The sequence below is a fragment of the Psammomys obesus genome, unplaced genomic scaffold (genome assembly GCF_907164565.1).
Source record: "Psammomys obesus unplaced genomic scaffold, mPsaObe1.curated_primary_1811, whole genome shotgun sequence".
Classification (NCBI taxonomy): domain Eukaryota; kingdom Metazoa; phylum Chordata; class Mammalia; order Rodentia; family Muridae; genus Psammomys; species Psammomys obesus.
Window position 1 is genome coordinate 10,511,288 of NW_026591086.1, and position 25,667 is coordinate 10,536,954.

At 42.4% G+C, this 25,667-nt stretch overlaps 1 protein-coding gene across 1 annotated transcript; it reads right to left on the reverse strand.

Moving 5' to 3' along the window:
* Window positions 1-1,269: 1,269 nt before the first annotated feature.
* On the reverse strand, window positions 1,270-24,954 carry Itm2b (integral membrane protein 2B). The gene is made up of 6 exons (XM_055609679.1): window positions 24,648-24,954; window positions 6,896-7,024; window positions 5,168-5,374; window positions 4,599-4,709; window positions 3,505-3,655; window positions 1,270-2,052 (listed from the first exon to the last, which is right to left on the reverse strand). The coding sequence occupies exons 1-6, from the start codon at window positions 24,762-24,764 to the stop codon at window positions 1,967-1,969; spliced, it is 801 nt and encodes a 266-aa protein (XP_055465654.1). The 5' UTR covers window positions 24,765-24,954; the 3' UTR covers window positions 1,270-1,966.
* Between the last annotated feature and the right edge of the window lie 713 nt (window positions 24,955-25,667).

Below are 25,667 nucleotides of genomic sequence, written 5' to 3' on the forward strand. Positions count from 1 at the left end.
AAGATCCACAGATGAGGCACTTTTCTTTCTTTTTTTTTGAAGAGAGTGTATGTCTACACAGAATTTATGTGCTGGTCCATTATGGGACATTTTCAGTATTTATTCTTGGATGTTCACAGGCTCCAGAAAAGCCATGGCATTTTAAAGCCTGGAAGGTAGGAAAATGCAGTTTTCAATTTAGTAAAACCTCTCTTCTAAATGAAATCTAATCGCTAAACATGCACTTAGCCGTGCTAAGGCTCTGACAGTGCTACTGAAATGAAGCCAAAAGGCAGGAGTCACAAATACCCTTCTGAACCAGGACTGGTTTCCAGACCAAATCTTATATAGGCTTCTGAACTTTTAAAAATTCTGACCTAAAGTCAGAACTGAGATGTTTTGTCTCGGGAATTTGTAACACGGCCACTCTTAGTATTTATTATTGATTTTTACTAGTGTGTATGGCACAATGTGCGCAGGTGCCAGTGGAGACCAGCAGAGGGTGTTAGCTGCATTTACAGGCAGTTGTGAGCCACCCAAAGTGGGTGCTGGGAACCAAACTTGGGTCCTCTAGAACAGCAGTAACCCTTAACTTCCAAGCCACCGCTCATTCCCTACTCTCAGGTTTTTTTACATGTAGTGGATTCTGAATTAATTCAGGTGAGAAGCAACCTCAGAGATCTAAGCTAGGTGTGGTGGCTCATGCCAGTAATCTCAGCACCCTGGGAGCTGAGGCAGGAGACTCACCGTGAGTTCCAGACTGGCCTGACTACATAATGAGTCCCAGGTCAGCCTTGTTTCCAGGTTAGGGCTGTGTTTCAAAAACTGAAACAACAACAAAAACCCCTACCCTAACTTGCCAGGTATTGTGGTACATGTCTCTCTACTACTAGAGGCCAGCGCTGGAGATCACTAGTCTAAATAATACAGTGAGATCTTTTCTGAAAAAACAAAACAGAACTGAGAAGAACTACCACTTGGATCCACATTTTGTGCTTCTTGAAAAGGTTAGGCTTCAATAATACCCTTCCATTGGAAGAAAAGACCCTCTCTCTATCAAGCAGTGTCTTTCAAGTTTGATCACTGTAACAGCATCCACACAGAATCTGGTTTAGTTATATTAATGGCTTATTTTATTTTTTAAAAAAGCTGATTTTATAACTGTATGTAGAGAACTAGATTTTATAAAATAGTTCCATTCGCTATGTATGTAGATTACCTTAAAATATGGAGAACCAAATTATTCTTTGGTTTTATCTTATAGGAAAAACAACACACAGTCTCATCACATGGCTTTGCGATATTTATATTCCATTGCACAGATATGGGCTATACAAATTAGTAACATGAATTGTTTCTTAAATTCCAAACATTTGTCTAAAATCTTATTATGGCAGAGGCCTAGGATATTAAAACATCAAGGCTGAATTCATCCTCTAAAGTAGTTAAATGCAACACTGAAAATACTGCACATTTTAATTAAAGGAATATTAGAGGGTGGCCTCAAATGCTAACAGACTAGGTAGGGGGCTACGAGCATGTACAAGTAAGTCACTGTGGTCCTTTTAACATATGCAAATGACTATTCTTTAGGTACCCCTTCCTCTTGGAAGTACAGAATTAATACATAAAAATCCAAATAAACAATTTCAAGAAATTTAAATTCTTCCTAGGATACAAGCTCTATGGAAAAGCGATCTTACTGAAGGATCCCACACATCTGCTAATTCAAATATCAAAGACACCACACTTGGAAAAAAGAAAAGGTTTTGTTTCCTTTTGGTTTTTAATTGAATTAAATGGTTTTTAATTAAATTAAATTAAATTGATAATGGTTTTTAATTGAATTACTGAGATGAAAAGACAATGAAGCCCTGTTTGCTACTTACATGAAAAGAAGATTTTAAAAAACAATCACTGCACAAAATACAAAGGGAGGGGGGTAATGCTGTGGCATTGACTTTCTCCCCAGGTTCTTCTCAACTGCTCAAGAACAAATTAAAGTTTCCACAGCAAATTTGTTCTCAAAATGCCGAATGGTGAAACAGTCACTGGCTTCACGCTTCTGAATACCTGTTTGAGAAGGAAGAGGTAGTTTTTTTAAGTTTTTGGTTCTTTAGTAATAAATATTCACATTAATTCTCAGCTACTCTTTAAATGTAAAGAAGCATGGCACTGCTCTATATCCATCCCATAATTTCACTATTTTAAATCTTTTCTCCACTGGGTCTTTTCATAGACCAGAGCACCTGGTGACAGTGCTTTACAAACTGCTTACAGATCCTGTTGGCTAGTTTTGTGTCAACTTAACACACAAACTAGATTTATATGAAAGGAGGGACATTTACTGAGAAAATGACATTGTAAGGTCTGGCTGTAGGGCATTTTCTTAATTAGTGATTGGTGTGGGAGAGCCCAGCCCATTGTGGGTGATGCCGTCCTTGGCCTGGTGGTCTTGGGTTCTATAAGCAAGCAGGCTGAGCAAGCCATAATGAGCAAGCCAGTAAGCAGCACTCTTCCACGGCTTCTGCATCAGCTCCTGCCTCCAGGATCCTGCCGTTTGAGTTCATGTATTGACTTCCTTTGGTGATGAACAGCAATGTAGAAGTGTAAGCTGAATAAATCCTTTTCTCCCCAACTTGCTTTTTGGGTTATAGTGTTTTGCTGCAGCAACAAAAACTCTAGGACACAGATGTATGAGCTAAAAGGTTTGAGAATTATTCTAGTTATGGATGGTGGACTGACATGCCCGTATGTGCTTGCAGAACTGCCCACCAGGACAAACTTCATTCTATCAAATTGTTTTTAGACAATTATGAGCCAAGATAGTAACTTAAATGTAAGAGATCAAGTGGGAGATTTCAGATGACTCATCGGCCTGAGGTGAGAACAATGTCATCACAAGCATGAGAAAAGACCAGGAAAGCACTTTGACTGAGTGATGCAATTCCAGAGAAATCAGACTGCAGTGAGATTGACGGCCCTCTAAAGTGTTGTGTTGTCACATGTACTTTCTTTTGCATTTGTAATGGCACATGCTGCCATTCTTACTGTTCAGGAAGAAGAAAAGAAGGTTAAGTGACTGGGCAGAGCTGAGTAAGCTGTGTCAGTGCTCTGGACTCCTTACCTACACTCCTTTCTAAGTCACCTGGCTATGACTATCCTCAGCATGATTCAAAAGGCCAATTGCCCTATGAGAATTCTTGAATCCCTGGGAATCCAAGCGAAAGGCCAAAGAGAGAACTTTCAATAATGAGACTCCTCTTTCCTATGGCTGGGCCACAGAGGGAATGAAAGGTCAAACCTGACTTTTCTAAATGCAAATTGAAGAGGGGCATCTCATGGCAAGGGCATTACATGCTGACTGGCCTTCGCTATCTGAAAGGAGTGGGTGTGGGATTCCGAAGACTGCAAATCCTAGAAACACTAACAAAGTACGGCACTGATTCCCTTCCATTTCTTACCTATGGCAGGAAGGTTACTAGCGACACCTACGTGTTATAGGAATTATCTGAGTGTCTTTACCTCTGATAGTTTCTCTGCGCTGCAGCTTGTAGGTTTCCTTGTCGTGACACAATCGATAAATGAAGAAGCCCAGGTGGTCCACGTTCTCGATGCGGTCGGTGATCACCATGTGCTCATGAATAAGGTATGACTGAGGCAAATAGGTTCCAGCCTGCGGTTGAAAAGGTGACATGGAGCTTTCAAAATGTACACTGAACAAACTAGAAAGGCAGGCAAAATTCTTAGGCGACAGTTTTAAACCAGAGTTTACGGATATTTAACCATCTGCTTTTATAAATACAGACTTGGTGTTTGAACTGGGGTCTCACTTTGTTGCCCAAGCTGGTCTTCAATTCCTGGCCTCAGCTGTTTGTTCTGTCTCAGCATCCAACTAGACAGGACTGACTACATGCAGGTGTCACTGTGCCCAGCAATCATACGATTTTGTTGTAATACAGCCATGCTCAACACAGAAGCAGCAGAATTAAGTACCTGGTTAATATTTTCTAGTTGTTTAGGAAAATTTAAATGTGATAAATTGTTTTGAATTAAAAAAAAACCTTGCATCTTACTTATCATTTACTATGTCTGTGAATAGTATGTGCCTGTATAAGTAGTATGTGTGCATATATATGTTCATGTGTATATGTGCATGCGCTCTGTCTGTGTATAGTGTGTGTATGTGTTGTATATATAGTGAGTGCCTGCATAGTGTGTATAGCGTGTATGTAGTGTGTGTATAGTGTGTATACATGTGTTCTTAGAGTGTGTGTGTGCGCTGTGTGTATAGTGTGTGTAGGACTGAGCATGGATGTCAGAGAACAATTTCTGGAGTTGGTTGTCTCCTTCCACTATGGGCTTTCTGAATTGAGCTTTTCTGTCAGGTTTGCACGGCAAGCACTTTTACTGCTGAGCCATCTCTCCAGCCCACTTTTTAATTTTTTTTTGAATATTATTTTCAAATTTTAAAACATTACAAATAGAAAGAAACAGCACGCAAGTCTCCGCGCTTCTTTGTAAATCCCTTGGCTGCACTCTAGAAGGCTAACTTTCCAACAGGGAATTCCGAGACACTGTACCAACACTGCTAATCAGAAATAGCAAACACTCGATACCTTGATGTTAATGAGTAGCTCCAACAGGTTTCTGGGTGGCATAACGATGGAAGTGTTCAGAGGAATCACATAGCACTTGTCCAGGTTAAGGTCCAAATAAGCAGTGAGTTTCTGGAAAGAAGGACAAGTCTCAGCCAGGTCAGTGTACCTGAGATACACAGCAACTGGGCTTCTAAGAATTGTACTGGCAAGGCGGGCTGACTTTGGAACTTCTAAATCACCTGCATTGCAACAAATCAAGAACTTGGTGGGGTTAGCAGGCAAGCCGCAGGCAGCGAGGTCTGAGAAGGCCAGGGCTCAGAGGGAGAGGAACCTAAGTCTGCTTTGTTTATCTCATTTCAGACAGCACTTCACTACGTGGACCACGACGGCCTCAAACTTGGCAATCCTCTGCTCTCAGCCTCCCTGCTTCTGGGATGAGAGGCATGCTTGGACTTTCCAAGTCTCCCTGCCCCCTCTCCTAAGTAAAGACAAAACCCGAAACAGAAGAATTTCGCCACTATTAAAATGAAAACTGCAGCTCTCCCAGAGAACCTGCATTCTCTTCGCAGTCCTGGCTATCAGCTCACCTTGTTAAAGTCATGCACGATGTTAGCAGGGTCGCTGTCTGCAAACTCCGGTACAGGCACACTGATGAATTCAACCTCATCTTCCTCAAAGATCTTAATGTTCTCTTCAATCGTCTGGTAACGGGCGGCCGGGGCATCTGCAGAAGGCTCGTTCAAGATGACGTCATCCTTGATGTACTTCAGTCCACAGTAGTACACATCATCGGGCTACAGAGTTGAAAACATTGCATTTCAGCAGTTCCGCAGCAGACAGGTTTTCAAATGTAAGCTTTACTTAGGCTGCCTACATGGTATTTTGCTTACAAACTCTTACTTTTCAGACAACAAGTCAGATAGTTTAATTACAGAGCTAACACATTCTTTATCAAGTTCTAAAGTTGTCTTTTTTTTTTTTTTTAAAGGCTTTTCAGAAGGAGAAAAGCAGCTGATTTCCTCTTTGCTCTTTGTGGTAGATAAGAACAGAGAATGAAAGCTGTCTGGTGTGAAGAATATCTGAAGAAACAAGCAGGCCTCCACAAAACACATTCAGAGGCAAGTAATATTTTCCTTTCTTTTGAGACTGGGTCTCAGGTAGCCCAGGCTGCCCTGTACCTTGCTATGTAGCCAAGGATAATTTTGGAGTTACCCTTGGTCCTGCGGGCTACCATAACCAGTTTAGGTATAGGGGACTGTGCCTACTCACATCAGTAAGTCAATAAAAATATGTAAGTAACAAAAAACATTTTTAAAGGAGACATATCTAGAGACCGAGGGTGTGTAACAAATCATTTTGGTACCAAATGTTCTTTCCTGGCAGTGGAATTGCAAATTATTTTTTCTGTATCTTATGCTTCTTGTAGAACAACACAAAACAAAACACTGCATTTAAGAAGATGCAGCCAGGAGTGGTAGCAGTACAGGCCTGTAATCTTAGCCCGAGGCTGAAGGACAGGGAGCAACAGGTCAATCCAGGCGTGCCTATATAGTTCTATTTTAAAACACATTTGCCCTCTGAGTTCAGTAATGTTTGTCAGCGTGCCTCCATCTTAAATAAGGCTAACAGTGAGTACAGAGTTCATATAATCTCTGGAGAAGACTTCAAAATTAGTTTAAAAGTCTGTTTTTGAAGAATTTCTCTCTACTTTGAAACATTAAAACATCTGAAGTAGTCATGAAAGCTTTAAAGTAAATTTCCCCCATGATTCCTTAAGGATGGGGCTCAGGGGATGATATCATAAACTGTAATTAAGTGGAATCTGTGTACGCACTGAGGGTACTCTAAACACTAGGTTACAGGCAGCTTTCACCAAAGGTGGTGTCCTCATCTCTGTAGCTTACCCAACTCTTAGACAAAGCATCAGCGAGAACCAAACTGGCTGTTCAGGGATGGGCCTGTCAACACTGTAGCTAACATATCTCTTTGCTATTAACTATGGCAGGGAAGTGATTGTCCAAACACTGTCATTTGGCTATAGACAGAAAGTACATGCTTAGAGCAAGGTAGGGACCACATTTTAATGCACAGTAGAAGGTGGAAAAAAATCCGGACAAAAAATTTCTGCAGAGCTGGCGAGACTGCTCACTGGGTAAAGGTTCTAGCCACCAAGCCTAATGATTTGAATTCAATCTCTAGGACCCACATGGTAATAAAGGAGAACTGGCACCACAAACTGTCCTTTGACTATGCCCCTCCCCCATAAATAAGTAAATAAATGTAGTTAAAAAAGTAAACATTATTTTTCTACTTACCTGAAGTGCAAAATACTTGTACAGGTATGCTCCTCCAAGGATGACTCCAGCGAGCATGAAGGCCAGTCCAAAGCACATGCACCAGCACCAGGCCCTTCTCTGTCCAACTGTGACCACATCATCTGGGTCCTAGAACACGAACAGGGCAGGCGGTTAATATACAGAATCCAACGGGGACCATGTCATCCAGGTCCTAGAACATAAACAAAGGAGGTAGTTAATATACAGAATCTGACCAGGACCACATCGTCCAGGTCCTGGAACATGAACAAAGCAGATGGTGAACACGCAGAGATGCAGAGTCACAGAGGGTTATTAATGAAGATAAAGAGCAAAGGAGCAAGGCTCAGATCAAACTCAACATGGAATGAAGAAGAGGGGACACCAAGGCTCGGCTCTGTGCCTCCTCAGCCAGGAGATGGACACTAGTCCCCAGGGAGACTTGTACTAACAATGTCTTGAGCAGTAATATAAACCACAATTTACACAACTTTTGGTGCCATCTTCTAACATTTAAGATTCAGAATGGAAATGACAATTCTACATTTTCATTTCTAAGATAAGAGATGGTATCTGGACACCACTGGGCAAGTCCAGTTCCAGGAGTGGTGGCCCACAAGAACAGTGTGAGGCTAGACAGATGCACCCCTTTGTTCTGTAGCCCAGGCTGACAGCAAGCTGGTTGCCATCCTCCTGCCTCTGGCTCCCGGGTGCTATGATTACCAGCATTACATTCACAGGTTTGGAAGCTCCATTTTTATACATAGAATCATACAGAATAGTAAATAATAGTCAATGTAAGGTTCAGACCAAATGACATGGAGCAGTCTACATTTCAGGTAGTTCTCATCAACGACTATGTGGGTGTTTAGATCAACATGTGCTAAAGCTTAGCATGGAATAGGAGGGAACTGGGAAGAATTTATCAGATGTCCTATCAGAGAATCAGTGAAGTTCTAAGAGTCCCACATGTGATAAGGCTTTTTAGACCCAAACTATAAAGCACACAAGGTCTGCTTGAGCTTGCCTGACAAACACATTGCAGGAGACAGAAAGAATTCCTAACATAATTACTCTCAGGGTGGGCGCAAGTGTTGGGGATGGAATGACATGTGAAAATGGCTGCTCTCGGCATTTGGTATCAGCTAGTCAGACGGCCAAGCATGCACACACCCAACCCTACCTGCCATGCTCCCTCCAGGAGTATATTAACGAATAGCTAAGGACCGCGGGTGGACACCAAGAAAGACTATGCAGCCTTAATGTAACACGGACAGTGAGTCCTCAGGCTTTCTGATTTATCATTTTAACTATGCAACAAACAGTAATTTGAGAATAAATTACACATGTCTAATATGTTTCAACAGTTGCCCTAGGCCCCAGGAATATAGACTCTGTCAAGAAAAAGATAGGCTGGTTCATTCTGGAAAATAAATATACAAAAAGAGCCAAGCAGAGTATGCATACTTACAGTCATGGCACTTGGTTGGGGGGGTGGAGGGGGGTGGGGACAGACGAATAGATGGACAGATGGACATATGACACTATGGCCAGTGACTGCCATGAGTTAGAGATAGCCTAGACTACATAGTGGCTCTAGGGCAGCCTTAACTATCACAGAAAACTCCACTTCCTATCTAATAAAACACAAAATAACAAAAATATGGGCTGTGACAGGAAAAATGCAGAGAGCCACGAATAGGATGAGTTAAAGGAGCTGTCCCAAAAAGAGAACATGGCATGGGAGGATACAGGACAAGCACACGCTGCGAGGCAGAAGACAGTGGTCCAGGAAACAATATAAAAGGTAAAGAATGAATAAAATCACAAAGGCAGAATACCCGACCTTGCCAGGGAGACATGGCACAGCAGAGTGTTCAATGTGGTGAGAGGGATCCTAGGTTGATAGAGAATGAACCGGGGCAGGCCACAAAGGGCCTTCGTATGAAGCTGAGTTCTTAGGTTATTTTAGAAAACCATGTGCCAGGACAACAGAAGCGACAGATGTGTTAAAGAATTTAACTTTAGAACGCTTCTCCAAAGGGCAGTTTGTCACTCAGCACCTGAAACATGGCTTGAGAATAAAGAAATAAACAAGAGTCTATTTTAGTATCTAAATGACAGACCCAAGTCCACATACCATGGGGAGCTTCCTAACAGAGCTGACACTGTCAAAACTAGATCTGTTTCCTCTTTACTGCCATTTTGGCTACTTGCTTTCTCATATTAGAAAATCATGTATCTTATCTCTTGCTACTAGGTTAGACAGTTCCTGTGTTTATTCTTGTTCATTTTGCATTCCTAGAAACTCTAAACCACACTTGGCACTTGGCTAACATGCAGATATTTGATGGCTGAATGAAGAAAGAGCTTGGCTGTTTAACTTTTCATGATTCACAAAAGCTGTATCAGCAGCCAGAACGATAGTGGAGGGGGACAACACAATCACTTTTGATGCATAACAAGCTGGCTGTCAGGCAAAGGCATTAACTGCATTTAACCGAGCGTCTCTTCAGGCCAGTTACATGGAACACACTGGGTGAGATCCTGCAAGAAATTCACAAGTGAATAAAGCACGCTTCATATCATCAGCAGTTTATGAACTACAGGTATGACAGATATGATGGCCCACATTACAACCTGAGTTACAGAGCAATTAAGCTGGGTGTGGTGGCTGAGGCAGAAGAACTGCCACATATTCAAGGCCAACCTGAGCTACACAGTAAGTTCCAGGTCAGCCAGGACTACAGCACCAAATAAAAATTAAAAAGGAAATAAATAAACACCTCACAGAACAAACCTTGTACTTGGTGTACTAAAACTCACACCACAGCCTTTCTAGTCAGATGTACAAAGATGCTCATTATGGTTGAGTCTGTTTCAACTTGCTGTAGTACTTGACATCCCAGCCAGTAAACAGCTGACAACAGGCACAGGGTGAGAAAGAAGAAAACTGTAGAAAGCCCACCAAGGTCAAATTATTCTACTAAAGATCAATTATTAAAAATCACCTATCCTTTATAAGCCTATAGTCCCAGCACCTGGCTTGAAGTAGAAGCAAAAGGATGAGGACAGGACCTCCAAAAGGAGACCAACAGAGCCATAAAAACTGAGCCCTGCGGGCTCTGCATAGACTGATACCCCAACCAAGAACAATGCATGGAGAAGACCTAAAACTCTGGCTCAGATGTAGCCCATAGACTCAATCTCCAAGTGGGGCCCCTAGTAAGGGGAGAAGGGGCTGTCTCAGACATGAACTCAGTGGCAGGCTCTCTGATCACCTACCCCTGAGGGGGGGGGGGGGCTGGGTGCAGCCTTACCAGGCCACAGAAGAGAGCAATGCAGCCAGTCTTGATGAAACCCTATAGGCTAGGGTCAGATGGAAAGGGAGAAGGACCTCCCCTATCAGTGGACTAGGGGAGAGTGGCATAGGAGGAGATTAGGGAGGGAGGGGGCCACAGCTGGGATACAAATTGAATAAATTGTAGTAAGTGATTTAAAAAAAAAAGGATCAGGAGTTCAAGGTTGGGCCAGCAAGAGGACTTGGTGCTTAAGAGCCTCACTGCTCTTGCCAGAGAGCCTTGGTCTGGTTCCCAGAACCCATATCAGGTGGCTCAGAACCATCTGTAACTCTAGTTCCTGGGGACCCAACACCACTTAGAACCTTGGGATCCACATATGGTGCACATGACTTCTCAGGTACATGTGCACACACATAAAATTAGATAAGCATTTTTAAAATATTTAAAAATTCAAAGTAATCCTTCCTACATAGTATTTTCTAAGAATGACGTTACATGAGAACCTGCTTCAAAACACCAAAAAGGAAGAACTTGTTTGTTAAATTCATAGCATCATTTTTCAAATTTGTCCTAAACTAAAACCAACCCAAACATACATTAACTGACAAATTTCCATGTATCACAATCATACTATCAAACAAAACAGCAGAGATCCTGTATTTAGCGTGTGCTTCAAACATTTCATAACTTAAAAAGAGGAAAAGCCTACCCTCATGTTTTCAGTTTTTCTTTTTCTTAACTGTAGTGTTTAAAGTCCACACTAGAAATCACTTAATAAACTCCAAGTCTGCTTTAAAAAAGAAGAAGAGGACCATTAACTAATAGGCAAGCCATTTGCTGGGGTATGAAACTGTACTTGGCCTGATTTAACAGAGCCATGTACTTCCTCCCCTGCACCGCACTGTAAGTGGTGCACCTCAACGCCTTAGAACTCCCACAGGCCCCGCGTAATTAGCTTCTCATTAATCTTCCTGAAAGTCAAGACTTTAGCCCAGTTTACTAAAAGCACACCGTGGCCTACTCCTATCCTCAACAGCAGATAAGAGTCCAGCTTGTTAGTCCAAGTCTTTAACCTCAGCTACTCAGGAAGGAGGCTTGCAGTTAGTAGGAAGCCTTAACAATTTAAATTAAAAAAAAAAAAAAAAAAAAGCATCCAGGGGATGCAGTGTGGTCGAAGAGTGCTTCAAGGGCACACACACGACCCTGGCTTAGTCTCTAATACACAGACGTGGCACAGGGAAGTATTCTCTCAGGTATCACAATATGTTCTCTTCAGAATAGAACTTGACAGTTGGACAAGATGACTTAACTACACCTTACGCAAAATGAAGGATAACTGTTTCCTTAGTTATGAATCAGGCCACCCCATCAGCTCCCTAAGAGGCTTCAATAAATGGGCTTCAGTCACAAAAGTAGCTCCAATAAACATGTTTTATTTAAACATGTTTTATTCTGTTTCAAAGTGACAAATACTCCACATCCTTTGCTACATCTATTTGAACCTTATTTACATATTGAATGGAGCACAGGGCTTTTTAAGCGACATTTTCTAAAGCTCTTGAAATGTAATGTTTTGAATTTCAGGGCAAACGTAGCAGTGGCGTCTAAGGAGGAAGATATCTCAAGTATTAAAAATTACAGGGCCAGGGCTAGGGGTGTAGGCAAGTGGGTAGAATGATTGCCCAGCACATGTGAAGCCCTTAGGTTCAGCATCCCCGGAACAAAGCCAGCTGTGTTGGGCAAGCCTGCGACCTTAGCCCTGAGGATGTAGAGGCAGGAGGAACAGAGGTTCAGGGTCATCCTTAGCTACACAGTAAGTTAAAGGCCAGCTGGAATACAGTAGACACCGTCTGCATGAGTGAATGTTTGTATGTATGTATGTTCCAAACAGGGGCAGCCTGGGGGGTGGGGAAACCATGGCATAAAAATACTAGGTATAAAAATAAGGCAGAACAGAGGAAAGAAAAAAAAATAAAGAATATACTTAATTCAAAATAGCATGAACTACTGAACCATCAGAAACAGATTTACTTAAAACATGTACATTCTTAATTACGTTGGGCCAGTATAGGTAACTACTGACTGAGTATTACATAATGAAACAATCCAAAGGATGTCCCTTGGAGAAGATTTTGGGGATATTCCTATTCCTCCTAGTCTTGGGAAGTCTTTCTTCACTTTCCTCTAATAAATCTATGTTTTCTCTGCTTACAAGAAAAAAAAAGGGGGGGGTGGCATTTTCTTGTATGTAAAGCAAAGGAAACAGGCTGTGTGACACAGCGCTGGAGCACTTGGCTGTTGTGTTCAACGCTGGGGTTCAGCCCTCAGCAGATGTCTTGCTTACTCCAGACTGCACTGCCTGGTTGGGGCTCTGCATGGCACAGTTACAGCCTTAAGGGTCCTTTCCCTTTTCAGGCCTCATCACAGGACTCTTCAGGTCAGTCCCCCTTGAACCGTCTCCAGGAGGTACACTCTGTAAGGTATTTACATATATAGTTTAACTTAACTCCTATGCTCACAAAAACTTTCACTAAAACTTCATTTTTGTGCCATAACTACCCTTTTCAGATTAATCGAAAATATTTTCTATGATAAATGAAAAGTAGCCTTAAATATATATACAAAAAAAAAAAAAGACTTTTGAACTTTTACCCCTCTTGGTATTACAGCCTGCACCTAGCGTCTACACCCCAGAGAAGCCCGTTTATTTTTGCTTTTAAAACTTTCATTTTGAGGCAAGCTCTCACTGCACCCGTCAATCCTGGCAACCCCTGCACCCGTCAGTCCTGCTTCAACCTCCCAGGTACTTAGGATTACTAGCCTGTGCCACCTGCCCTGCAAAGTTCTAGGCTGCAGAGCAATGGGGGATGACGCTCTGCTCACCTGACTTCAACGTTCAGCGACTTCTCTCAGGGATCATCACAAAGACATCCTGTGATCTGTCCACCATCAATAGTGTCAACTACCAAAAGCATGTAAGTGGAAAAGAACCTCAGGCTGGGAAGTGAACAGTTTGTCAAGGAAGGCAAACACTGGTTTGTCAAGGACGGTAAATGTTGGTTTGCCTGCTTTCTTCTTCATCCCTATCAGTGTATAAATTCTACTTCCGGGTTTGCTTTTCAAACAGGACTGTCATTGTTTCAATTACTAACAAAGTCCACACAGGACTATTACCTTTGACACATAAGCATTACTAACAAGTTCCACATAGGAATATTACCTTTGACATATAAACAGGAAGCAAGTTCCCAGAGCTGGGCATGTGCTGAGAGGAGCAGAAAGCTGCTCTTTGCATTTTAAGCACCACACTTCACAGCAGCCTCAGCCAAGTTAATTAGTATTGAGCTGAAATTAGGAAGTACAGCACAGTGTTGGATCGGGAGTTATCGAATTAGTCTATATTTAGAATAGGGAAGGAAGAGAGAAAGGCATTGCTGATGTCGACAATACTGTTTCGCACTAACTTTTTTTTTTTTGGTTAACACAATTCTACAATATACAAGCAGCAATACAGAAAGAAAAGCAACAATTTAGGTTACTGCATAATGTTTTGAGAAATCTATATAATCTGAACCAAACTGCTAGCATATTATAAAACGAGCAGGTTAAATAAGCAGGCCAGAATTAAAAGAAAAAACTCAGTGAGGCTGTAAAATAAATGCATGTTGTGCTGAGCTTAATAGTCGATTCTGTACCACTAGGGAAAAGTAGAGTCTCTGCAGCAAAGTAAATACTATTAAATATTAATCTAGGAGTAACTTTAAATTGATTCCTTTTCTGCATGGTTTAGAATCTCATTCTTTCTCCATCATTTGAAGATGAGCATCAGTTCTCTAGTGCTTATTCTCTATGCTTTCTAGAGCTTTACCAATGATAGCTTATGAAGCAAATTATGGTACTTTCCAGGTCACAATGCTGAGTTATAAAGCAAGGAGAAATGACTGGCAGGTGCTTTGTACGCAGCATTACATGCAAGTTTTACCTGTTGTTCATAAGACAGCCTCTACCAGGAACAAACCAGCTGGAGAAAACAGGCTTTGCCCTCCCACCAGAATCCGATTGTTCCTAATAACAACTGTCTTCCTAAAGCCTTCAAGCATGTCACAGATGGTCTGCTACTATCTAATTCATCACAAGACTGAGAGTCAAGATCAGAAAAAGAGCCAAGCCTGTCCCAACTCACATTTTGTATGAAGGTTGGATTTTAACAAAACACAGTAAAATAATTTCATATACTTATATTAAAATATAAGCAATCCCATTTGGTATGCAGAACCCTTGGTAATTCTAAGTGTAGTCTTTTAAAAATATATAAAATTAATTCTATTTCTTCTTATTCATTAGCTTAGCACAAGGCTGAGGCTAAAACCCAGGGCTTCCTACTCTACCACTTACATCACGCTTCCATATAAAATAGCATAAATGTGAAGGTTTGTAAATATTGTCCATCCCAGTTTGAAAAGCTGGAAGTTAAACACCGATGGCTGAGGTGCTGAGCAAGATGGTGCAGATAGCTGCACTCCCAGCACTTGAGAAGCCTGAAGGCAAGAGCACCTTGACTTTGAAGCTCTTGTCCAAGCTTGCCAAGCTCCACTTGGCAAGAACAAAAAGAAACAGAGTACTAAGTACTAGGTACATAATCTCATCTCCTGAGCATGGGTACACTGGTCTCTCCAGGGTGGCCAGGTAAGCAGAACTTTGATTCAATGGCTCTGCCGTCTGCGCTGAGTGTAAACATCACTGATAACAGTGAAGGCGCCTGTGTGTCAGTCACCACTGTGACTTGGGACGCACAGGCAGGAAGATCAGGGATTTGAGGCCACCTGAGCTGTATGAGACTTTGATCAGAAACCTGAAAATAAATCAATAAATTAAAAATAAAATTAAAATCCAGGTCAAATATTTGATCTTGGCTCCTTATTGTACCATGCTTCTGGCTCCTGGGCCGAGGGATATAATTTTCTTTTCTGTGAAAACAGAGCTGGCATTTCTTAACATGCTGTCAAATTGATAGGCTGTTTCTCTACTGTTCAAATTAATATAGAATAGTATTTATGAAAGAGTATTGAAGTCATATATACATGAGGCAAAATGTAACAGGTTGCCAACATGCACGTTTTAAAATAAATCTTAGAAATTCAAGATATAAAAGAAAGGCTAGGCATGGTGATGAGCATCTGTAATTATTGGTACTCAGGAGGCAGAGGCAGAAGGATCACTGCTAGTTCAGGGCCAGCCTGGTCTACATAGCAAGTACTAGTCAAGTCAGGGCTCTACTGCAAGACAGTGACAAAACTCAACAGAAAGAACAAGAAAAATGAAGTATTCATTGAAAAGTCAGACTCAGAGCAGTAAAGGCTAAAGCCCAAAGTTGGTAGTGAGCTGTCTTCAAAATTACTCATGAAGTCAACAGCCTTGGCTCTTTGGAGAAGAGATCAGAGAACGGTGGCTCATTTTTCTAGGTCATCTTGTCAGGTCTTAAATTAGTGCCAATAATCCAGATGGTTTCCATATTATCCATTATTAATTATCATTAGGCCTATTATTGTTAGTGCAAAGGGAATATTCTAATTAAACTTTCAAAAGCTATGATAAAGGCAGAGTTGAAAGTCCTAATATTGATTTTCAGCTAATGTTTATCTTCTGAAAACTCAATGAAGTAAAGGTAAAGGCAAAGCAAATGAACCTTCAGCCCCACAGACTGAAAATGACCGCCAGCATAGTCTATCAACAAAGAGGGAAAATGCTACTGCATGAGGAGAAAAGCCTCAAGCTTCTGATGAAGAACAAACTCGAAGCAAGGAGAGAGAGGCACGGGGAACGATAAACCAGAGCAGCAGCACACAGGGAGATGTGGTGAGTGTTCCAGGGCACCCAGGAGCCACAGCTGAAGTAGAATTTGATACCAAACTATCAATGGAATGAAAGGATCAGCCGAGAATGTGCATGCCTGCAATCCCAGCGCCCAGCAAGCTGAAACAGGAAGATTAGTTTGAGTATAAGGCAAAGCTTGGACTACATCATTCTAGGCCAATCTTAGCTACAGGAAGAGACCAAGGATGGAAGGAGAGACGGAAAGGAGGGAGGCAGAAGAGAGGAAGGGAGGGAAGGAGGAAGGAAGGAAGGAAGGAAGGAAGGAAGGAAGGAAGGAAGGAAGGAAGGAAGGAAGGAAGGAAGGAGATGGCATCAGATATGCAAGACTTTACACATTTGTAATCACAGACTTACACACACACACACATACACAGATCAAATGCATGGAAGCAAATGTAACCCAGAATGAAGGCAACTAAACTAGTCATAAGAACACCAAAAACTACACAGAAAATTAAGCCACATTCCCTCCAGTGCCAAGAAACAATGATCAAATCCAGACAAAAGAAAAAGGTTTGATACAAGAAGACAGTACAATTCAAGTATAAGCATTACTCTGGTATAAATAGCACCTCAAGCACAATGAAAGCAAGGGCTACCAATTTAGCAAGCAGTTACTATGTGTACCAAGAGAAAAGATTATGTAGCCAGGCGTGGTGGCACATGCCTTTCATCCCAGTACTCAGGAGGCAGAGGCAGGTGGATCTCTGTGAGTTCAAGGCCACCCTTGTCTACAAAGCAAGGACACAGAGAAACCCTATCTCAAGAAACCAAAACCCAAAAACTAAAGAGAGAGAGAGACAGAGAAAGAACAGATTGTGTTTACTGAAAAAAACATATGTACATGCATAACTATATCCATCTTTCACATGGAGACTACCAATTAGTATTAAAACTGCAGAAAATTTTTAAAATAAACTCTTGGAAATAATATGAAAAAGCAGTATAAGCAAGTATTTCTAATGATTGTCAGCCAAATGCAGTCCAGAAGCACCCCTTCAGGAATCCTGTCCTATAATCTTCCTAATAAAGCTATGATGCTGTTTTCACTTTCACTCTCTCTAGTGCGCAGCGCAGTTCCCACAAGCTCAAACTCAACATCTAACTAACAACATGGGCACACAGACTCCAGCTGTCTTCTGTCAAACTGTTCACTAAACACTGCACAGCTCTGGGCGCCTAACTTTAAAACTGCTGTTTGGAAATGTTTGTGACTCACAAAGCAGCTGTTCATGTTAATGCTGCAGGTGTACACAACAGTATCTGCCTCCTTTCTAATATAGTAAACATCTCTTCGTATAAATTCTGTAGAACGCGAAACCTCCTTGGCTTTAGGAACAATTTTTAGGAGCTTTTGGGACCGAAATGTTTGAGAATCAGAGAAATGTCGAGTTCCGATCAGCATGCACAGGTGGGCAGTGCTTTCAGCCTACGCTCTGCGCAGTGAAGCCACAAAGCCAAGTGGCCCGGTGGCCACCCTGTAGTAAGAGACTAGGTGTGAACATAAGAGAAGGCATATTGTGAAAGAAAATAAGTAATCTTCCCAGTTATTGGCAAAATCCTTTCCACTAATTGGGATGGCCATTCAGGTTCACAATTATAAAAGAATCTGTCACTTAAGAGCATAAATTCTGCTGGGTATAACTGCACCACAGCCTCCAAAAGTGTATTCTGCAGGACTACTATTCATATCTAAAAACTAAATTAAATCTATTGGTGCCTAATATTTACTGGGGAAACACACATTTAAAAATCCTAATGGTTTTTCTGTTGCAGGAATCCAGAATAACCTCTGACGTCAGGTAGGGCAAATCAGGAATGATTGGCAGGGTTGAGAGGCCTGGTCCTTAGTTCTGTATTCACTGTGTTGCTGATGGAAACACGCGCAGAGATCTGAGGGGTTAGTCAACACAGCACTTGAGAGATGAAGGCAAGGTTCAAATCTGAGCCACATGCTTAAGTTTCTATCACTAAATTAGATTGATGCCCAAACTGTTATCATCAGCCCTGTTTACTGAGGGTACTGGATTAAAAAAAAAAAAAAAAAAAAAAAAAAAGGATTACTTTATTTTTCCATTCTCTTTCCTCTAATAATTAAAAGAAAAAAGTAGGTATCATGCCTATTTCCTATGCCACAGAAAACCAAGTTGTACATCTCACCTGAGCACAAGAGCCAGACTTCGCTAGCTTGCTTTCTGAATGAAAGGGGATTATGAAATGGTGGTTCATGTCCAGCCATTAGGATTTCCAGCTGATTATATAAGCTGTAATGACAGTCCTGATTTGCCTTTAAAACTGTGGTATTATAAGCTTTTTATTACATGGAGTAACTCAGTGGTACAGTGTGGACTTACTAAGTGGGTCCTATGACCAAGAAATGACCACTACCAGCAGCAGGGCACAAACTGAGGATCTGATATTTTTAAAATGAAAAACAAAGAAAATCCAACTTGCTTAAATATGCAAAAACTCCAGTTTCATCAATTCGCTTTCTTGGGCATAACAGGTGTTGAGTTTGTCATACTGTTTAGCTTGCCTTGCCTTGTTCTAGCTAAAACTGATAGGGTTGGGGACTCTGTATGTCAGCCAAAAAGTAAAAGTAAAAGCAAGAAAAGCTAAATGAGTGACAATGACTTAAGCAGAACTTCTCTCAAAGTCACCTCCCCTAGTTTAATGGGGAGTCTTCTGGCTTCTGCAGTAATCTAGGCAATTTAATTAACACTGAGAAATGCCTTTTTGGCCAGCATGGTGGTGCATGTCTGTAATCCTAGCCCTAGAGACCCAAAGCAGGAAGAATGCCATGAGTTTGAGGCCAGTCTGGTCTACATAGTAAATTTCAAGCTACTCTGGGTTACAAAGTAAGCCCTTGTCTCAGAAAACAAGGGGAAATGGTGAAAGAGAAAAACAAATAAGTAAAATTGGCTGTTTTGTTTTTATTGTAATTAATTTTAACCAGGTACAACAGTTCAAGCCTAAGGCTAAGGGACCCAGGAAGTCAAGGCTGAAGACTGAAGTCAGGTCAGAGTCAGAGGAGTCACACAGTCCCAGGTCAGCCTAGGTTAGAGTGAGACCCTGTCTTAAAATTTTTTAAATTAAATATTGCAATCATACTTAAGAGAAAACTATTAAGATTTAAGCTGTATATTCACCATGAAAAACAAACTTAATTTCTAAAAATAATTTAGCACTAAAAGTTAAGGATTCAGAACTAGGTGTGATGGTACTTCTCTGTACTACTCATATTCAGGATACAGAAACAGGTGGATTGCTATGAGTTTTAAGGCCAGCCTTGTCTACACAGTGAGTCCCGGGACACCCAGGGATACATACTGTGACCTTGTCTCAAAAAATAAAACACACGAGAAACTTAAGATTCAGATATTAAAAATCCACCAAGGCTTGTTCCGTAAGATATGGAATTTAACTACTAATTTGTCCTACAATAAGATAACTACTGAAATACTTCATAGGTTTTTTTTTTCCTCCTCAAGTCAATATAAGGGCTAAAATTCAGCAATTCTTTAAATGTTTTTTTTTCATTCAATTATTAGTAACATATCAAGAGCTTAGACCTTGTAAGAATATGGATCCTAAATAAAGAAGAAAGTGAAAAACCATAATTAAGTGTAAAGGTTTTTTTTTTTTTTAATGGAGTTTTTGTTTTAGTAATTTTTAAAGTTAGCACACCAAGTGAGTAATGGGATTCATGTTCATAAGTGGAAAGTTTTAAAATGATATCCTTAGGGTCACTTCTGCCATGTAATCCTAAACCTTGAACTTTCAGCTGTCTACCTTGTAAAAGACCGCCATTGTGAAGCTCTGGGCAGAGCTTTAGACAGAGTGAGGTCAGCACAAGCCACACCCCAGTGTTGCCATTCTGAGACATTCAGACAATCACCACCTTTAGACTCGGAAGCGTGAGATCCTTTATCTTAACAAGTAGTAGCTGTGGCCTGAATCCTTCGGTGGGAAAGTCCTTAATTCCTCCTTGGTCTCCAAGCTCTAATTAAAGTGACACATTTAGGGCTGGAGAAATAGCTCAGGGCAGGGTGTTCAAGGCCCCAGGTTCAATTCCCAGAACCACAAAAGTGGTGCGCTTGCCAAACAGTTGAAAGACAGCGCATTTATTTTGACCCATTTCTTTGTCCAGGATGATCTTTACTAACGCGGTATCATACCAAGCGATCCAAGAGACTTTAGTCAAAACATGACTGTAGAAAGCGTCTCCTTTCTGAGAAAGAATGCGGCAGCTTCTGAAGCCACTTCAAATATTTGGGTTATGGTTTGATGAAACTGAAATGTCTCAGATTACTGCTTCGTACATTCTTCTCTGGGCACTAACACAGGTCAAGCTTTTGCAACACGTAATGAACACTTGGTAAGCTGAATACTGAGTGCATTAAATATAGCTATGTCATAAGTGTGTTTTAATGTTTCTGGTATAGACATATATACTGCTACTCACATAAAATTCTTAGGTGGTAGAGTTGAACTTCATGAGTTCTTAGAGGTTTTTGGTTATGCCAAGGGCAGTATTTAGCCTTGTCCACCCGGGGACTATCATCCTGGCAGCTAACTTGTCCTACAACTGATCAATGACAACATGCAACCTTATCCACCCTCAAAGGCCAGAATGTCCCATCAGAGATATGCAGAGGCAATTCATATCTGTCTCCCAGAATAAAACTCTCACTTCAGACATCCACAGCCTCCAATGCAAAAGTTTTACCCGTTCTAGCATATTAGGCGTGGTGCCACGTGCTTGTCCCAGCACTGAAGAGGCAGAGGCAGGAGGATTGCAGCACCTTCCAAGCCAGCCTGGTCTACAGTGAGTTCTAGGATAGCCATATCTACTCTATAAACTCTCACAGGTCAGTGTTTACGAATATAAAATGACATTACTGGGCAATGAGATGTAGTCTGGTTAAAGAGAGCCAAGCCCCCAGTCCCTCTGTAAAAATCAACATGTCTCACTGGACATCTAGTCATGCACCTTATGTCCTTCCTGTACCCCCAACAAGCCACAAATACATCATTACAAGCTGAAATCTAAGTGACTAAACCATTCGGTCCTGAGAGTGAAAACAGAAAAATCAGAAAGCACTAAACTAGGATCCACCCAGCCATTTTGTGACAATTCAGAATGTGTTTTTCACTCCGGAGCCCACACTGCCCATTTTCTCTGCTCTGCAAGCTATTTCCCTCTTGCAGTCTATCAGAAACAGCTTGTGTGGCTGTCTAGTGAAAAGGGGGCTCACGAGCAGGCACTGCAGCAGGAGCTGTTGAGCACTCCCCTGCTCCACAGTGAGGTAAGCAAAAACCAAGAACCTGCTTTATTATATAATCCTCCCTTCTCTTTAGTTCCCTTTTCTTCGGCCACTGCTATTTCTTCAGGATGTAACAAATTAAACATAAAAAGAAAGGAAACTGTCTTGTTAGGGTGAGGAGGTACTTGCCCCCCCCCATTAAAACAATGGAATTGTTAGCAGGGGTGTGGTGTAGAGCAATCTCAACCATCCAGGAAGTGGAGAGGTGAGGATCTCAGGAGTTCAAGGTCATCACCAGCTACACCGCAAGTTCAAGACCATCCTGGTCCATGAGAGATTCTTGTCTCAAAATCCGAAACAACAGTTTTAATTATTGTAAAACTGTAATTTATATAGTCCTAGCACTGTCATAGAATTTTAAAACTGAAAGTCTTTGTAGACCATCCTTGAATATTACAGAAAAGAAAGAAAGAAAAAGAAAACCAAAAGAAAAACTAAAGCTTAAGCTTTAAAAAAGTTAAGCAGTTATATCAGGACATATTTGAGGCTTCTGATGCACTAATTATTATTATAATTATAATAATTATTATTATTATTGTATTTGCACACAAGTGAGAGTTTCCCAAGGTTCAAAGAAAGCTCTAAGCACAAAAATGAAGGACTGCTGTCTGTACCATAGTGTATCTGTATCATTTCAAACTGACCTTTGTCATACAAATCATAACACTGATTATTTGCTGTGTCTGTCCCTGTGTGTGTGTCAGTCAGGACAGGTCTGGGAAGAAGACAAGACTGTCAATAGGAAAACGTGGAAGAAAAACTAGGGGGGGGGACAATGTAACCAAAAGAAATAGCTGCTGGAATGAAGAGCTAATGCGAAGACAAGGCTGAAACCATAATGGAGCGGTGGAACTCTTTCCAGAAGGGTTCTCAGGCAGGGAAAAGAAACAGCAGCCGCCGAGAGCAGTGTAAAAGTGCAGGAATGCATGTTACATAAGCCAGCGACAGCAGAGATCACAATTCTTACAGCACAGGGTAGTGGATGCAAGAGGGGTAATCCTCAAGCAGATTTTGTCAAAACTGGTCCACTGCTACTGCGTAGAAGTGTTAAAAATGCTTTCTTTTGGAGTTCTTAACCGGAATTAGCCCAGCTTGGTCCTCTTGGCCAAAGGAAATACCCCAGGCAGAACATATTGAGGCTAATTCTGTTCCCGACCCAGGCAGTCAGACAAGGTGGTTGCCACACAGTCCTGCCCGGAGCACCAGAACATTATGTAATCGCTCCGCAGCTCGGAGATGAGATCAGCTCTCTCACAACCATCTCTCATTAAGCAGGCTCTTCCTTTTTCCTTCCTACTTTCATTGCAGAGATATTGTCCCCCACTGGCAAAAGGCTTCCAGCTTATAGATGGGAAAAGAATTAGTTAATTTTTGTATTAACCAGTTTGGCTGTGACTTCTGTGCAGCTATAAAGGAACACAAGCCCTTACTGCTCAATCCCAGTATTTTTCTTTGGATGGAGAGATCAGAGAACTAAAAACTTAGGAGCAAAGCGTAGAGCTATAAATAGTTACTTTGAAATAAAAATTCAATTATGGTGAGCATATGAGAAAGGCTAAGGGTATGAAAAATAAGACCACTACTTCATAAATGACAAGACCTGCCGACAGTCGAATTCAAAGCTGCACGCACGGCAAAGTGAATTCTGATGTTCCACTAGAGTTTCAAACCTTTACAACAGTGGAATAAAGGGCAGAGAAATGACATCATTGATATTTTCTTAAGAGTGGGAGGAGTTCTCCCTTTAGAATTTAAAGATCACATACCTCTCTAATATCATTGAGAATGTATATTTGAAGCTGGACACGGTTGTGCACACCTGTAATCCCAGTACTTGAGAGGAAGATGAAGGAAGATCTGAGTTCAAGGCTAGATGAGACTCAGTCTCCATAAAAACAAACAAACAAAAACTGATATGAGCTTGTTGTGACTGGGTACTTGACTATAGGTCTATTTTAGATAAAATGTGCCTCTGATAGAGATATGATAATTTGCTACAGCAATTTTCACCTGTGAATGCTAAACATTTTTCAAGACTAAGATTGTTTGCACTGGGTTCAGGAAAACAATACTAAAACCAGAACCTTTAATCCTTTTAGGGGATCAGCCCAGTCTTCCTATCTCAAGGGAAGACAGTCATTTAAAAATCAACCTGATGTTTGCTTTTTAGCTGGAACACTTCCAGAAAACAAGTACAAGCAGACCAGATTGCCAATTATACTCTCAAAAATTTTACAGGCATTAGTGAGCTGTTTCTTAACAATAATTTCATTATATCATTAAAAACAACAACAGCAAAAAACAACAGCCACAACACCCCTTACTACTTGTACCAAGGACACAAATGATTGTTTCTACCTCAATGCTAAAATGACCTAAAAGTGATAACAGGTATTGAAAAATATTAATGAAACACTAAGCACCAGGAGTTCATATCTGTGTCACTGCAGCCTACAGATGGGGCAGAAGGAAAACTTGGGAAACAATTACATTTATATTTAAAAGATTGTTTTTTTTTTTTTAAAAAGTGGATCCAGCGCAGCGACGGCCTCTCTCGTGCTTCTTCGGTGTTAACGGAGGACGTGGTAAAATGAGGGTGACTTTCGTAGGGACAGGAGCAGAAACCTACGTTTAGGTTCCAGTGTCACTTAATCGGGAAGTCCCCCACAAAGAAGCTGGTAACGTTTAAAAGTCAGCTCTTGGTCACAAGGGAACAGCCACAAGAGCAATTACTTTCACCTGGAATATTTGCTGCACCTCATAAAAAATCACCAGCCAGAAACTACTCCCGGTGTACTGCGGTCCTGCCCTCTTCCCCAGACCCCAGGGTGTTCACCTGCCAACCCCGGGGGGCCATGTGCGGGCGAGGGAGTTTGTAAGAGAAAAGAGGGGGGTTTTAAAATTAAGATGCTTACAGTGGCCGGACTTAGTCCGAGCGCTGTTCAGCCTGGAAACGAAAGTAGGAAACAACAGAGGTTTTTAGGCTTGTTATGATGTCAGCCATTTTAGGCACAGTATTTACACTGGGAGAAAAGTGCCGGACCCGGCGGCGGCGGCGCCTGTCGCGGCGGGTCCCCACACGGCCAGAGCCGAGGGAAGGCGGCTGGAGCGCCGGCACCTGTGCCACCGTGCCCAAGGGGGTCGCCGCGACCAGGACCCCGCCCCGCCCGCCGCACACGCAGCGCCGCGGGGAGCCGTCCGGGCCCCCGTCCCCGCCGCGAGGACCCCGCCCGCGACCCCGGCCCGGACCTTGCAATCCACCGCCACGGCATCCGGGGGGATGATGAGCGCCTCCTCGCTGCTCTTGGGCTCGTCCTTCTTGGCCTCCTTCTGGGCCAGCGCCGAGTTGAACGTCACCTTCACCATGGTGCGGCCTGGGGCGCCCTGCGGGTGGCGGCGACGGAGGCTGGGGTCGCGGGGGGCTGGATCCCGGCGGCGGGTGCAGCCTCGTCGGCCGGGCTCGGGGCGCGACGCTGCGGCGGGGGAGCGGACGGCGCGACGGCGAGCGGCGGCTCAGTGCGGCGCGGTTCCCGGCCTCGCAGCTGGGGCGCGGGCGCGGGCGCGGGCGCGGGGAGGGGCCCGGAGGGGCGGGGCCTGCCCGGGGGCGGGGCCTGAGTGGGGCGGGGCTTGGCCCCACGCCACACCCTCCCTGGGCCCCCCAGAGCCAGCGGGAATCTGTCCAGGTTTTGAGGAGGGAGTGCCTGGTTGGGCTAGGACTTGCTGCCCCTCTGGGCTGCCTGGATTTTCCGGTTCTGGATTCGCTTCGCTGAGTTCACCTCCGGGGCCCAGTGTGGCAGGTTGATAAGGAAATGGGGTGAACGCTGCAGGTTGACCACACAGGATAAGTTAACCTCTGATAGCCTCAAATTCTATCTAATTGTGAGCCCAAAGGCCGTGGAATTTTTGTGTGAGAAAAAAAAAACCCAAAACTCCATTTACTCATTTATTAGCAAGCGACTCAGTAGAGCATAGGAATATTTGAAGCGCTGTGTCCTGGTGATCTGACTTATCTCCCACAGACCTCACCCTAAGGCGCTGCCTGATTGACCAGACTGGTCTTTTCTTCCTCCTTGGAGAGGTCAGTGCCTGCCCTGCCTAGTCCCAATTCAACAACAAGGAACCCTCTTTGCCCGTTTGTATTCCTAAAATGCCACTGGTAAAACAAAATGTACCAACCGAGCTCATTTGTGGGAAAAAAAAAAAAAAAAAAAAAAGCCATATGTGCACTAGGCCAATCTGTGATTTGTGACAATGTACTTGGGATAAGTC

Excerpts from the sequence above, each read along its gene's own strand:
- Itm2b (XM_055609679.1), bottom strand. The coding sequence starts at position 24,764 with ATGGTGAAGGTGACGTTCAACTCGGCGCTGGCCCAGAAGGAGGCCAAG. Across the intron at positions 4,710-5,167 it reads TCGTGCATGACTTTAACAAG|AAACTCACTGCTTATTTGGA; the intron begins GTGAGCTGATAG and ends CCTTCTTTCCAG. Across the intron at positions 2,053-3,504 it reads GCGCAGAGAAACTATCAGAG|GTATTCAGAAGCGTGAAGCC; the intron begins GTAAAGACACTC and ends CTTCTCAAACAG.